The following is a 12,752-nucleotide window of genomic DNA, read 5'->3' as shown; positions in this document are numbered from 1 at the left end:
GAGAAACTCCGCATACAGATACAATATGTCTGCAACAATTAAAATGCAACACAGATACTGGTATGCTCAGAAGAAGTGTTCTAAATGCACAGTTAAAAACCATTGTCAGAAACCTGCATATCTAACACTCCAAACAAGCGGAGAAAAGCCTTTGATGAGCTAGCCGACTTCAAGGCTCCAGCAAAGGTCTGCTGGTCACCTATGAGACGAACATCCTTACACCTTGGAATTTGGTTTAGGCAAACCAAATATATATATATTACACATACAATGATTCACATAATGCACATACATAGACTTATATGCTCACACATAGACGCTCGTATGTGTATTCACATGCATGCACAACGCACATTTGCGTTATACACAAGACATACATAAATAAAAATATGCACAACGCATACTAGCGAATTTACACAACTATCTCACACTCACACATGCACGCACTTATAAAAAGGTTCCCTCACATTAAGCTTAATATTAGAGGTTTTGTTAGCTAATAATTATGTTAAATGTATGTATATGATATTTAAGGTACAGAAACTAGTAGACATGTCATGTTTGGTACCATTCTAAATCCCTGTTTATTTGCAGATCTCCGGTTCTATCAGCAAGGAGATCGCATCATGCATCCACAAGTTATGGATTACAGGGAGTTATTGGTTAGAATGTAAATCTTTGTATGCAGTGTTGTAGTCAGCTTAAACCTGTTCTTCGGCGGGAAAAGACACACAAAGACTGTTGGGAGGCTGATCCATACCCCTGATGACACCGTATGAACTGACCGATGACCTGCATCCAGGGCCGGCCCTAGCCCAAATTTTTTGGTAAGCGAGTAGGTTTTTTGGCGCCCCCCCTATGCAGTGCCCGCGGTAGTGGTCCCCCCTGTGCAGTGCCCCTTGTGCCCCCATTATTAAGCTTATACAGTGCCCCCAGTAGTAGTCCCCCCTTGTAGTCCCCCCATTGTTGTGCCCCCAGTGGAGGTTTCCCCCACATGTAGTGCCCCCAGTAGTAGTCCCCCCCAGTAGTAATCCTCCCTTCAAGTGCCCCCAGTAGTAGCCCCCCTTCAAGTGTCCCCAGTAGTAGTGCCCCCAACAGTAATCCCCCCTTCAAGTGCCCCCAGTAGTCCCCCTTCTAGTGCCCCCAGTAGTAATCCCCCCTTCAAGTGCCCCAGTAGTAATCCTCCCTTCTAGTGCCCCCTGTAATCCCCCTTCAAGTTCCCCCAGTAGTAATCCCCCCTTCAAGTACCCCAGTAGTAATCCCCCCTTCAAGTGCCCCCAGTAGTAATCCCCCCTTCCTGTGCCCCAGTAGTAATCCCACCTTCCTGTGTCCCCAGTAGTAATCCCCCCCTTCAAGTGCCCCCAGTAGTAATCCCCCCTTCCTGTGCACCCAGTAGTAATCCCCCCCTTCAAGTGCCCCCAGTAGTAATCCCCCTTCAAGTGCCCCAGTAGTAATCCTCCCTTCTAGTGCCCCCTGTAATCCCCCTTCAAAGTTCCCCAGTAGTAATCCCCCCTTCAAGTACCCCCAGTAGTAATACCCCCTTGAAGTGCCCGAGTAGTAATCCCCCCTTCAAGTGCCCCCAGTAGTAATACCCCCATTCAAGTGCCCCCAGTAGTAATCCCCCCTTCAAGTACCCCCAGTAGTAATCCCCCCTTCAAGTGCCCCAGTAGTAATCCCCCCTTCAATTGCCCCCAGTAGTAATCCCCCCTTCAAGTGCCCCCAGTAGTAATCCCCCTTGTAGCCCCCCCAGTAGAAACACACGTTATAAAAAACAAAACAAAAAAAAACACTTACCTGAACCCCCCGCTCCTGCTCCCGCCGCCGATATCCGCTACTCCCGACCATTCTCCAGGGCCGCTTTGCATTATGGGAGAGACGTCGTCATGACGACGTCTCTCCCATTACCCACTGCGGGAGCCGGAAGATGGCTCCCACAGTGGGAGCTACAGCAGCCGATGAGAGTCTGACAGACAGTTGCCAGCGGCTGTGTGTTTGGCACTGTAGCGCTGACCGAACTCCGTCCGGTCAGCGCTACACGCGCGGTGCAGACTGTCTCACAGAGACACAGTCTGCACCACTGAAATCTGCATGGCCGCGGCGCCCTTCACTACGTGGCGCCTTACGCGGCCGCGTACCATGCGTAACCATAGAACCGGCCCTGCCTGCATCGTACCAGACAGACCGGAAGCAAGAACCAATGAAAACCTGTTTGCTTGTCTCTATTGTTATTGTTGAAACTTTTAAGGTATATAGCTTGTGTACTTTAGCTAGTATTCAGTCATGCCCAAGTGACCACAGACGTCAGGAGTGATGGCTGGATACTGGATCCAGTGCGCACGCATATGTATTGGTTTGTACCTTTGTATTTACTTGCTTTTTGCGCTAATTGTTTAAATCAAAGCGTGTACTTTTTTTCCTTGCAATAATATAACTTTTTGTGCTTTGGAACCACACGATTAGACTGGAAAGCAATTATTTCACTTTAGCAATTAAGGGGTATTAATAACAGTTTTATACTTTTTCAGCCAAGGTAAATCCAACACTACTGGAGCCAGCGGACATTGGAGTAGGACAGGGAACTTCAACCTTTGGCCCTCCAGCTGCTGTGGAACTACACATCCCAGCATGCTAAAACTGTGGCAGGGCATCCTGGGATCTGTAGTTCCACAGCAGCTGGAGGGCCAAAGGTTTGAAGACCCCTGGAGTAGGAGGAAAGGCAACAGATGCAGAGCCCCAATGGATAATTGTAATGGAGGAATCCGAAAGGCAACCGCAACTTTAGGAAGACTTTCGCCATCTAGACCAATAACGGACACAGGACTGGATAAGGACTCAGCATTCAGGCCCAAAGTTCTGAAAAAAAAAAAAAAGGTCCATAAAATTATCCGCAGCACCGCTATTCACGAAGGCAGGGACGGAAATTTGAGCATTGGGTAATTGATCACTGTGGTGATAAGGACAGAATTTTAAGGGGAGATGGACGCAAGGCCTAGATGTATCTCCCCTAGCTCATCTAGACCTTGCCTTTTACCGACTTTACTGGGCAAGGTTGGGCCAAATGTCCTTTAATGCCACAGTAGAGGCAAAGACCCAGAGAACGTCTCAACTGGAAAACAAAATGCTCCCAGTTGCATTGGTTCTTCAGACTCAGGTGAAGCCATCCATACCGGAGATCGTGGAGGCAGAGAAGGCAGATTCTTTTCTACCGGAGTCGCCGGTCAATACGATTGACCAAACTCATGAAGTAATCTAAGGAATCCGGAGAAGGATGTTGGACTAGGATATCCTTTATTTGATCAGACAGTCCCAAACGAAACTGGCTTCATAAGGCCGGGTTATTCCAACCCACATCAACGACCCATTGCCGGAATTCCGTACAATAGTCCTCGGCTGCTCTGTTCTCCTGTGGTCTGTGGGCCGTAGAACAAGATGCGGCCTTTGGGCCATATAGCAGCCTTGGCAAGCTGTGGCCTGTGGGCTGTAGAACAAGATGCAGCCTTTGAGCCGGATAGCAGCTTTGGCTGCAGTGGTCTGATGAAGGACTTGTGCCGCCGGGTTGACACAGGTGGTGGTACGCAGGATTGCCTACTTTCGACGCTGGATTGCGGCCTGTGGCACCGGGTTGACACAAGCGGCTGAACACTGAAGTGTGGCCTGTGCAGCCGGGTTGACACAAGCAGCTGGACACTGAAGTGCGACCTGTGCCGCTGGCTTGACACAAGCAGATGGACGCTGAATTGCGCACTCTGGAAACTGAGTTCTGTCTGTGCTGCCTGGATGACACAAATGGCAGAGCGTGGATATGCAGACCATGCCGCCTAGATTACACAAACGGCAGGTAGTAGAGATACGGACCATGCCGCCTAAATGACACAAGCGGCATGTAACAAAAGCAGAAAGGAGGCCTGGGAACTCGACTGGATACCAGGAGACAACACCAAAACCGGAAACATGTGAAACACTATCGCCAACAACGGAGCAGCCTTCGCACCAGCAGGAAATAGCCACAGGAACCAATCCAGGACAGAACAAGGAAGATGGATACTGTGCATCTTCATTAATTGTGTTTAAAAATACTACTACATCCTAGCCTAGCCAGCAACTGTTTTCTCAGCGTGCTTAACGCCAAAACTGCATAGTCATTTACCAATGATTCTTTCATTCTAAAATCTGGTTTCCACACAGGGCCGGATTAAGGCTTGTGGAGGCCCCGGGGCAACTAAGTTGTAGGGGCCCTATCAATAAAATTGCCATGGCCCAATGCAGCGACTACTATGCCCCATACCTCCACTGACCGACAAGGTCGCAGCATACTACATCATGTCCGTGACATTGCTGGGAACAGACTCCCGAAAGCATAGCGGACATGATCTAGTATACTTACCGGCACAAACGCAGGATTTTTAGTGGGGCATTAGAGAGAGAGAGAAGAAGGGAGGGGAGGGTGAGAGGGAAGGGGGACAGGGAGAGAGGGTGGGAGTGAGACAAAGAGGGAGAGCAAAATAGAGAGGGAGAAAGAAAAACAGAGTAAGGGGATGAGGGGTGTGAGAGGCAGGGATGGAGGGAAGGGGAGAGAGATAAAGTTTCTTAGTAGACAGGAGGAGTGTGGATATAGGCCCTGATTCAGAGGCGCACGCTATTTCCGTGCGCTCGCTCTGAATCAGGGTGTCCCTATTTTTATTTTTTTTACCGGCCTCCAGGCTGCTCGCACAGCTGTGGGTGACCACCCATACCGTGTGTGTGCGACCTGACAATGACCGCGATTATCGCGACCATCGGGCTTGCGAGGAGACCCTCTGGTAGGGTCTCAGGTCTCGCAAGCCCGAGTGGACTTCCTGCTCTAATAGAGCAGGAAGTCCACTACTGACATCACTAGTGATGTCAGTAGTGCCGCCCACAAACGGCAGGCGTTGCTTTGGGAACGCCTCCGTTTGTGCAGCCATCCCCCCTCCCTGCCTACAAAACAGGGCGAGCTGTCGATCAACATCAACAGCCGCCCTGCCTTGTAGTGAGACCCGCAGCAAGTGATTTCTCACTCGCTCCGGGGTTCGCGCGTGCGCAATGGCCCAACATCGACCCGCTTGCGAGCGCTATGCGCTCGCGAGCGGGTCTGAATCAGGCCCATAGTTCAGATAATGGAAGTAAATATCAGTGTCCCACGTTGCAGAGATGTTATAACAGAACATATTTATTGAACTGCGCACCATCAGGTGTGACTCAGTGCCCATCAATAGCTCATAGCACATAACATTTCCTCTGCATGGGGATTTATACATATAATTTCCTCAGTCGTATGATGCTAAGATTCTGTGGTTCCAAAAATTATAGTGTCTTTCTTAGAGAAAGAGATAGAGAGAGGGAGACAGAGGGGGTCATTCAGACCCGCTCGCGAAGCTCCGTCATGCGCGAGACCCGGCGAGCGACGAGAAATACGTCGCTCGGGGTCTCGCACCAAAGGGGGTGTGCTGTCGATGGTGACTGACAGCACGCCCCCTTTGCTGGGCGTGCCGGGGGCATGGCGGCCAGACGGAGGCGTTCCCATGGGATGATGTCAGTGGGAGTGATTTTGGCTCTGATAGAGCCAAAATCACTCCTGGGCTTGCGGCAGCAAGACCCTACCGCAGGGTCTTGTCGCAAGCCCGATGGTCGCAATGGTCTTTGACCATCGCGACCATCATCATGGATGCTCGCATAAGCTGTGGGTGGTAACCCACAGCTATGCGAGCGTCCATGAGGACGCTCCTAAAACAGGTAGGAGGGCCCTGATTCAGAGCGAGCGCTCTAGTCAGAGCGTTCAGCTCTGAATCAGGCCTAGAGTGAGAAAGGGAGGGAGAGAGATAGAGAAAGGGAGACAGAGAGAGGGAGGGAGAGAGTTAGAAGTCATGAGGGAGATCTAAAGAAAGAGAGAGAGGGAAGGAAGAGAGAAAGGGACAGTGATGTAGAGGGAGGGAAAGAGATGGAGGTAGGGACAGAGGGCCTGATTCAGACCCGGTCGCAAGCGCTGAGCACTCGCAACCGGGTCAATGGTGGCTCAGAGCGCATGCGCAAGACCCGGATAGCGACTGGCAATCCGTCGCTCCGGGTCTCGCACCAAAGGAGGCGTGCTGTCGATGTTGAGTTACAGCATGCCCCCTTTGGTGGGCGGGCCGGAGGGGTGGCTGCCCAGACGGAGGCGTTCCCATGAGAAGTGATGTCAGTGGGAGAGCTTTCGGCTCTGTTTGACCCAAAAGCTCTCAGGAGCTTGCGGCACGAGACCCTACCACAAGGGTCTTGTCGCAAGCCCGATGGTCTTGACCATCGCGACCATCATCCTGGCTGCTCACATTAGCAACCCACAGCAATGCGAGCGGCAAGGAGGCCGCTCCATAAAAAAAAAAAAAAAAAAGATGCCCTGATTCAGAGCGAGCGCTCTGTCAGAGCGTCCGGCTCTGAATCAGGGCCAGAGAGTGCACACTGTTGCACACTACCTGTTGAAGACTTCCAGCTGCAGCATCATTCGGCTTCTGATGGGGGTGGGCAATTCACGGCATTAGGCTCCGCCCCCTGATGATACACCCACGAATTTCAGCATTATGATAGTGAGGGGGCGGGGCTTTATAATCAGCCATGGAACGGCCTATCAGTGACTATTTGAGTACTGTCTGTCACTGCTGTCGGGAGCCGGCCACTGCTGTCGGAAGAGGGTATAGAGAGGCCTGGAATGTTTGTGGCAATGTGGGGACCCTTAAAGTGTGGGGGTCCCTGGACGACCACCTTGCCTATAATCCGGCCCTGTTTCCACATGTGCTCTCTTGGCCAACTGAGGTCATAACTAAATTGCAGGAGTGTCAGCAATCTCATGGGGGGGGGGGTTATGGTCCCATTTTAAGTAAGAGGGCATAACAATACAGGTTTGTTATCCTGCATTGTTTAATTTTACGTAAAATTGTATAATTGTGTCAAGACGGGTTTGTTATAGTGTTTAATTTTTGACAAAATTGTATGCGAGTAACCACCTGCTGTTTTCATTGCTATTCACCAATCACATTGTTCGAGAAACAACCTAAACTCTACAGTTGTTTTTCTTTAGCAATACAATATCTTTGTTTTCGAAGAACAATGACTCTGGTCATGTTGTCTGCTCAAAGGGGAAAATCCTGCATTTAGGTTTGCTTCTCTGTCATGGTGTGGTAAACCTTGAAGACAGGAGTGCCCACATTCAAAGTAATAACCATTCCACACCTGAACCTGGTTCTTAGTGGTGTGTTCCACATCCAAAGTTGGTTTAGTATAAAAGATAGACAATGTCTAGACAGACAACAGATGTTAGACAGGCAATTGGTCGACAGGCTGCGTGTTTCTGGGTTGTGACTGGGAGGTTGCTGAAGAGACTTACAGATATGGTCCATCTTTTAGGTGTATTATGAGAGTGTTGCGGGCATGTCGCTGAAGTGTTTGCATACACAGACACTCAATCACAGTGAAGGCTATACTCAGACGGAAGATCTGCACATGCTATAAAGCTGGGGCAATTGTTAATAGTGCGACCGTAGGTGGCATCTAAAGATGTACCAGGCGATGTTACAGCACTTATAAATGTAGGACACCACCAAAAAACGCAGCCACTTGCACATCCATCTCTGAATCTGGCCCTAAATCTCTTTTACCAGATGGATGGGGGAAAATGAGAAATAAAACAAAGCTAACTTTAATTTACCATTTTGATTAGATCCACCAACATATTTCAGGAGCTTCAGAACACTTTCTTTTGTTGCCTCATCAAATGGTTTTCCAGACACTTCCACTGAAGCAAATTTTCCACCTTCGTATGCCCGCTCTTCAAAGCTTATTCCATCCTGAAAGTAGATTAAAATGTGATATTCCCATGTGAAGAAATGAAAGAATAGAGCGTGCTCCAGACTAGTACTTTCTTTGATCTAATGTGATCGTAACTTCTGTTTATGCCACCTCATACTGTAGTACTAATGCCTTAACAGTACAGACTAACAGAAGTCTTAATTTATTAATGTATAGTTATATTGTTTAAACATTAATAATATCTTCTATTAAACAAATGATTAATGCTTAATACATGTGAGAAAGGTTATATTTCTGCACTTAGTACTCCTGCCCATAGTGGAACAAAACTACATTTAAAGTTACCTATAACAAATTATGATTTTGGACCATTATTTACCTGATCACGGTCACATAAAATTCGTAACAAATGTGATCTGCATCATATCCTGTAGCTGTTGTTAGGACCCCCATCTCTCTCTTTTCCCCTCTCTCTCCCTCCATCTCTCTATTCCCCCATATCTCTCCTACCAACTCTCTCTTCCCCCACATCTCTCCTACCATCTCTCTCTTTCCCCCTCTTCCCCATAAAGGTCTCCTCCTCTTCTCTAACTATCCACTGTTATGTTCGGCATTGCCAGACTTTATACCTCGCTATCTGCCCCCTACTTCTCATCTTTCTTCCCCTCTTCCCCTCTCTCTCTCTCTCTCTCTGCCAAAATAAAGGGGAAAAAAACAACCCCCAGGCCTGCAGTGAGACCCAGGGCTATTCCCTGCACCCATAGAGGTGGTGGGTGCAGGCTTAATGTGTTGATAGTTTGAAACAATACTGTCCTTTACAGTGGAACTACAGGTCCCATCAAGCCTGCCCCAGCATCCCGGCACTTGGAGAACCACATGAGTCAGCATGCCCAGACAGTAATGGCCAGTAAATGAAAACACTTTAAAAAGTTACACACACCAAATATGGTAACCCTTTATTAACCACTCACACATGCTCACACTCCATACTTACCTACTCCATGGAGCTTGTTGATCCCCTTCTCCAGGGAGACATCCAGGGGGCTTAGCAAAAAAACCAAACTGCTCTCCCAATCCCATGGACACGCCAGCACTGTATGTACATACTGTACATATAGCACTTCCCTGGGAAAGACAGTTCCCACATGGTTTCCTTGCACCTTAGTGCTGATTGGTTGAGAGAGGTCTCACTCGTAGCCAATCAGTGGCTGCTGCCATAGAAACCACCCACTGATTGACTAAGAGATTAAGGGGTCTATTCACTAAAGTCTAGCGGTCTATTTAAGCCTTGGATGGAGATAAAGTGAACAGAGATAAAGTACCAACCAATCAGCTCCTAACAGCCATGTCACAGGCTGTGTTTGAAAACTGACAGTAAGGAGCTGATTAGTTGGTACTGTATCTCCGTTCAGTTTATTTCCATCCAAGGCTTAGATAGACCCCTAAGCCTTGGAGAGAGATACAATGGAGAAAGATAAGTCCCAGCAAATCAGCTCCTGTCAGTTTACAGCCTACAGTACAGAAGCACTGCCCTGAAACCCTGACACTGGTATACTAAACAGGAATTGAACCTGCAACTCAAGAATAGACCCAGCTACCAAATACACAGAACCAAAGGGTTGGGTACGGGATGCTGGCGCTCAGGATCCCAGTAGCCAGAATCCCAACAGGGTTAGGATACCTACACCTTCAGGTAAGTATCCTATCCCTAAACCTTCATCCCCGCAGCCTAATCTCAACCCTCCCCCCCACCAGCCTAAACCTAACCTTCCCCTGGCAGACTAAACCTAACCCCTCCCTGCAGCCTAACCCCATCCTCCTTCTAGTGCCTAACCCTCCCCCTAAACCCAATCAGAGTTGCCTACCCTCCTGCATTTTGAGGGAGCCTCCCGAATAAAGGTGGGTGCTCCCGCCACCCCGCAAAGTAGCCTGAATCCCCTGCATTCCCACTGCCCCTATAAAAATCTGGACTGCGTATGCGCAAACCGGGGAGATGAAGGGGGCGGGGCCTGAGCTTGACTGCATGAAGACTGTCTCCCTGCACCATGGGTCATGGGGGCAGGGAGGCAGGAGTGCAGTTGCTACAGGCCCGGAGGTCTCCTGGGCCCGCCGGTCTCCTGAGCCTGCCTTCCCCTGCACCTAGACTGCTGGGAGACAATGATGCTCCCAGCATTCCCTGGCACACCAGTAAATGGAGGGAGGAATAGCTGACGCTAGAGGAATGAAGAGCTGCATGATGCTGTGAGTAGCTGCAAGAATAGCTAAGCTGCATGACACTGAGTAGCTTCATGACACTGAGTAGCTGCATGATGCTGTGAGTAGCTGCATGACACTGAGTAGCTTCATGACACTGAGTAGCTGCATAATGCTGTGAGTATCTGCATGACACTGAGTTGCTGCATGACGCTGTGAGTAGCTGCACGACACTGAGTAGCTGCATGAATAGCTTAGCTGCATGACACTGAGTATAGCTTCATGACACTGTGAGTAGCTCAGCTGCATGACGCTGTGAGTAGCTGCATGACACTGGGGTAAATTTACTAAAGTGAGATGTTGCCCATAGCAACCTATCAGATTCTAGCTATTATCTTCTAGAGGGTACTAGTTTAATGTTAAGTAGAATCTGATTGGTTGCTATGGGCAACATCTCCACTTCTAAAACTCACTTCTAAAAACTCTCACTTTAGTAAATTTACCCCCTGTGAGTGTTAGAGCTCACTGTAGCTCCTGCCAAATCTATTCATGTCAGTGCCATGTAGGAGGGGAGGGGAGGGTTGGGGAGATCTATTTGTTTGTGAATGTGTGTGTATGTGAATCTTCATGTAATGTGTGTGTGTGTAGAGGATCTATTAATGTGAATGTGGGGGAATCTATTAATGTGTGTGTGTGGAGGGGTCTATTCATGTGAATATGTGTGGAGGTGATCTATTAATGTGATTGAGTGTGGATGGGATCTATTAATGCGATTGTGTGTGGAGGGGATCTATTAATGTGAATGTGACAGGGGGAGATTGAGTATTACGGCGGGATGCATAATGCATCGCACTCGCGATGCATTCCGCACGTCATTGCATGCATGACGGTATAACGCCAGAGTGCATGACAATCCCCACAAAGGGCCGCTCTGTCAGTAAGAGCTGCCCTTTGTGGTGGAGGGTCTTCCGGGTTTATGACCCAGAAGCCCCTCCGGCATCCTTCTGTGCATGTGCACAAGGACACACGTGTCGTGGGGGTGCTGGGAGGGATAACATTGGATCCCTCTATCAGCACTCAGCAGAGAGAAGCCCATAGATTTCTATGGGTAACGCCATTGGGAAGATAGCGTTACCCACCGCAACTCGGTCCCAGAGTGCATCACACTCCGGGGCTTAGTGCATATGAAAAATCCGGTCAAACCCGCATTTTCGGAGTTTGATCACATTTTTATCCTTGAAGCAATAATGTCAATGTGGCAGGGCAGAGATATATAATGTCAGTGGGGGAGCTAGGGTGTCAGCGTTGTCGAAGCCGGATGGTTGGCTGAGACCTAAATTGTAAAATTAGAATCTGCACGACGCCATTTTAGGTTGCCTCTGACGACACCATCTTGCGTCGTCAGCATGAAACCATGGTGTGTGATGCTAATATGCTATTATTAGCATCGTGCGATCGCATTACCACTGCATACTGTTTAAAATCCTATCATACCCCATACGCACGGATACACATAAATATATTTATTTAAAGACTTCATATATTCAGTGATGACAGACTTGTCTTCTAGACATGTCTGTGACAAATAATCAAGAATACACAAAGATACTGTGAGTGTTTACTTCAAATATATACACAGTATGTCTGTGGCAATTGAAATGTAACCCAGACACTGATATGCACAATTGAAGTGTCCTGAGTGTGGATCTATAAGCAATTGCCAGACGTGTAGCTATTGTTAACAAATCTAGGCCTTGTATCCAATGCTGCTGTATTTAAGTAGAGCTAACAGTTGTATTAGGAGAGCCTTTTGTTAAAATTATCAGATTGTTTGCCATAGCTTGCTCGATCAATGAACAGGACAAAACCCCATTGTCTGTCATTCTTTTAGTTCAGACAGAAGTAAAATAAATAATAACCAGTTTGAGGATATATATGTGTAGATATATACAGTATATGTGAATGTATATATATATATATATATATATACACACACACATATACACTTAAACGATCACATGGGTAGCCACAATGTGTGCACACATATATATACACTTGCAATTATAAATAGAAACCCACAGCGCACCTTTCACGCTGCATGAAGACACACAACACATACTTATATATAATCATAAATATACAGGCACTCATAAAATCTTCCTGCACATTATGGTTTATATGAAAGTTATTAATTATGATGTAAAATGCATTTATTTAATATTAATGGTATACAACATGATAGACATGGCATGTTTGGTACTAAACTGACACACTGTTTATTTCCAGATATCTGAACCTATCAGCGAGGGAGTCGCATCTTGTGTTCGATGGTTATGGAATATAGGAAATTATTGGTTAGAATGTATACACTGTAATGTAGTGTCTCTATCTAATTTAAATCAAATAAAGAACAACAATGTAATCTGGAGAATTGGGACATACCCATAGTGAACTGTCCTATGAACCAAGAGCAAGAACCAATGGAATCATGTTTGCCTGTCTACATTGTTGTTATCATGATCTGTTAGGGTATAAAGCCTGTGTCCCAGTCCCAGTTAGTAGCAATTCTCTTGGATGACCACAGACCTCTGGATTGATGACTGGAACTGGGACCGGTGCACTTGCGTAATGTATCGACTGTACCTTATTTCTGTATAATCCTTTGCGCTAATTGTATTTAGATCACAGCGTGTAACTAAATGATTTTCATGTGAATATAACTTTTGTGCTTTGGAACCACACTCAAAGTCTGGAAAGAGATT

The 12,752-nt window shown here is 47.5% G+C and overlaps 1 protein-coding gene across 3 annotated transcripts in view; it reads right to left on the bottom strand.

Annotated features, from left to right (window-relative positions):
• Window positions 1–12,752, bottom strand: part of HEBP1 (heme binding protein 1) — a 183,879-nt gene that overhangs the window by 80,454 nt on the left and 90,673 nt on the right. For all 3 annotated transcript variants that reach the window (XM_088468111.1, XM_088468113.1, XM_088468112.1), the window contains one exon: window positions 7,697–7,835. In XM_088468111.1, the coding sequence (XP_088324237.1) occupies window positions 7,697–7,835 (139 nt within the window). The remainder of the gene's footprint in view (window positions 1–7,696; window positions 7,836–12,752) is intronic.

This window comes from Taudactylus pleione, unplaced genomic scaffold (genome assembly GCF_031769625.1).
Source record: "Taudactylus pleione unplaced genomic scaffold, aTauple2 ptg000080l, whole genome shotgun sequence".
Taxonomy (NCBI): domain Eukaryota; kingdom Metazoa; phylum Chordata; class Amphibia; order Anura; family Myobatrachidae; genus Taudactylus; species Taudactylus pleione.
This window is presented reverse-complemented; position numbering and strand designations above follow the sequence as displayed.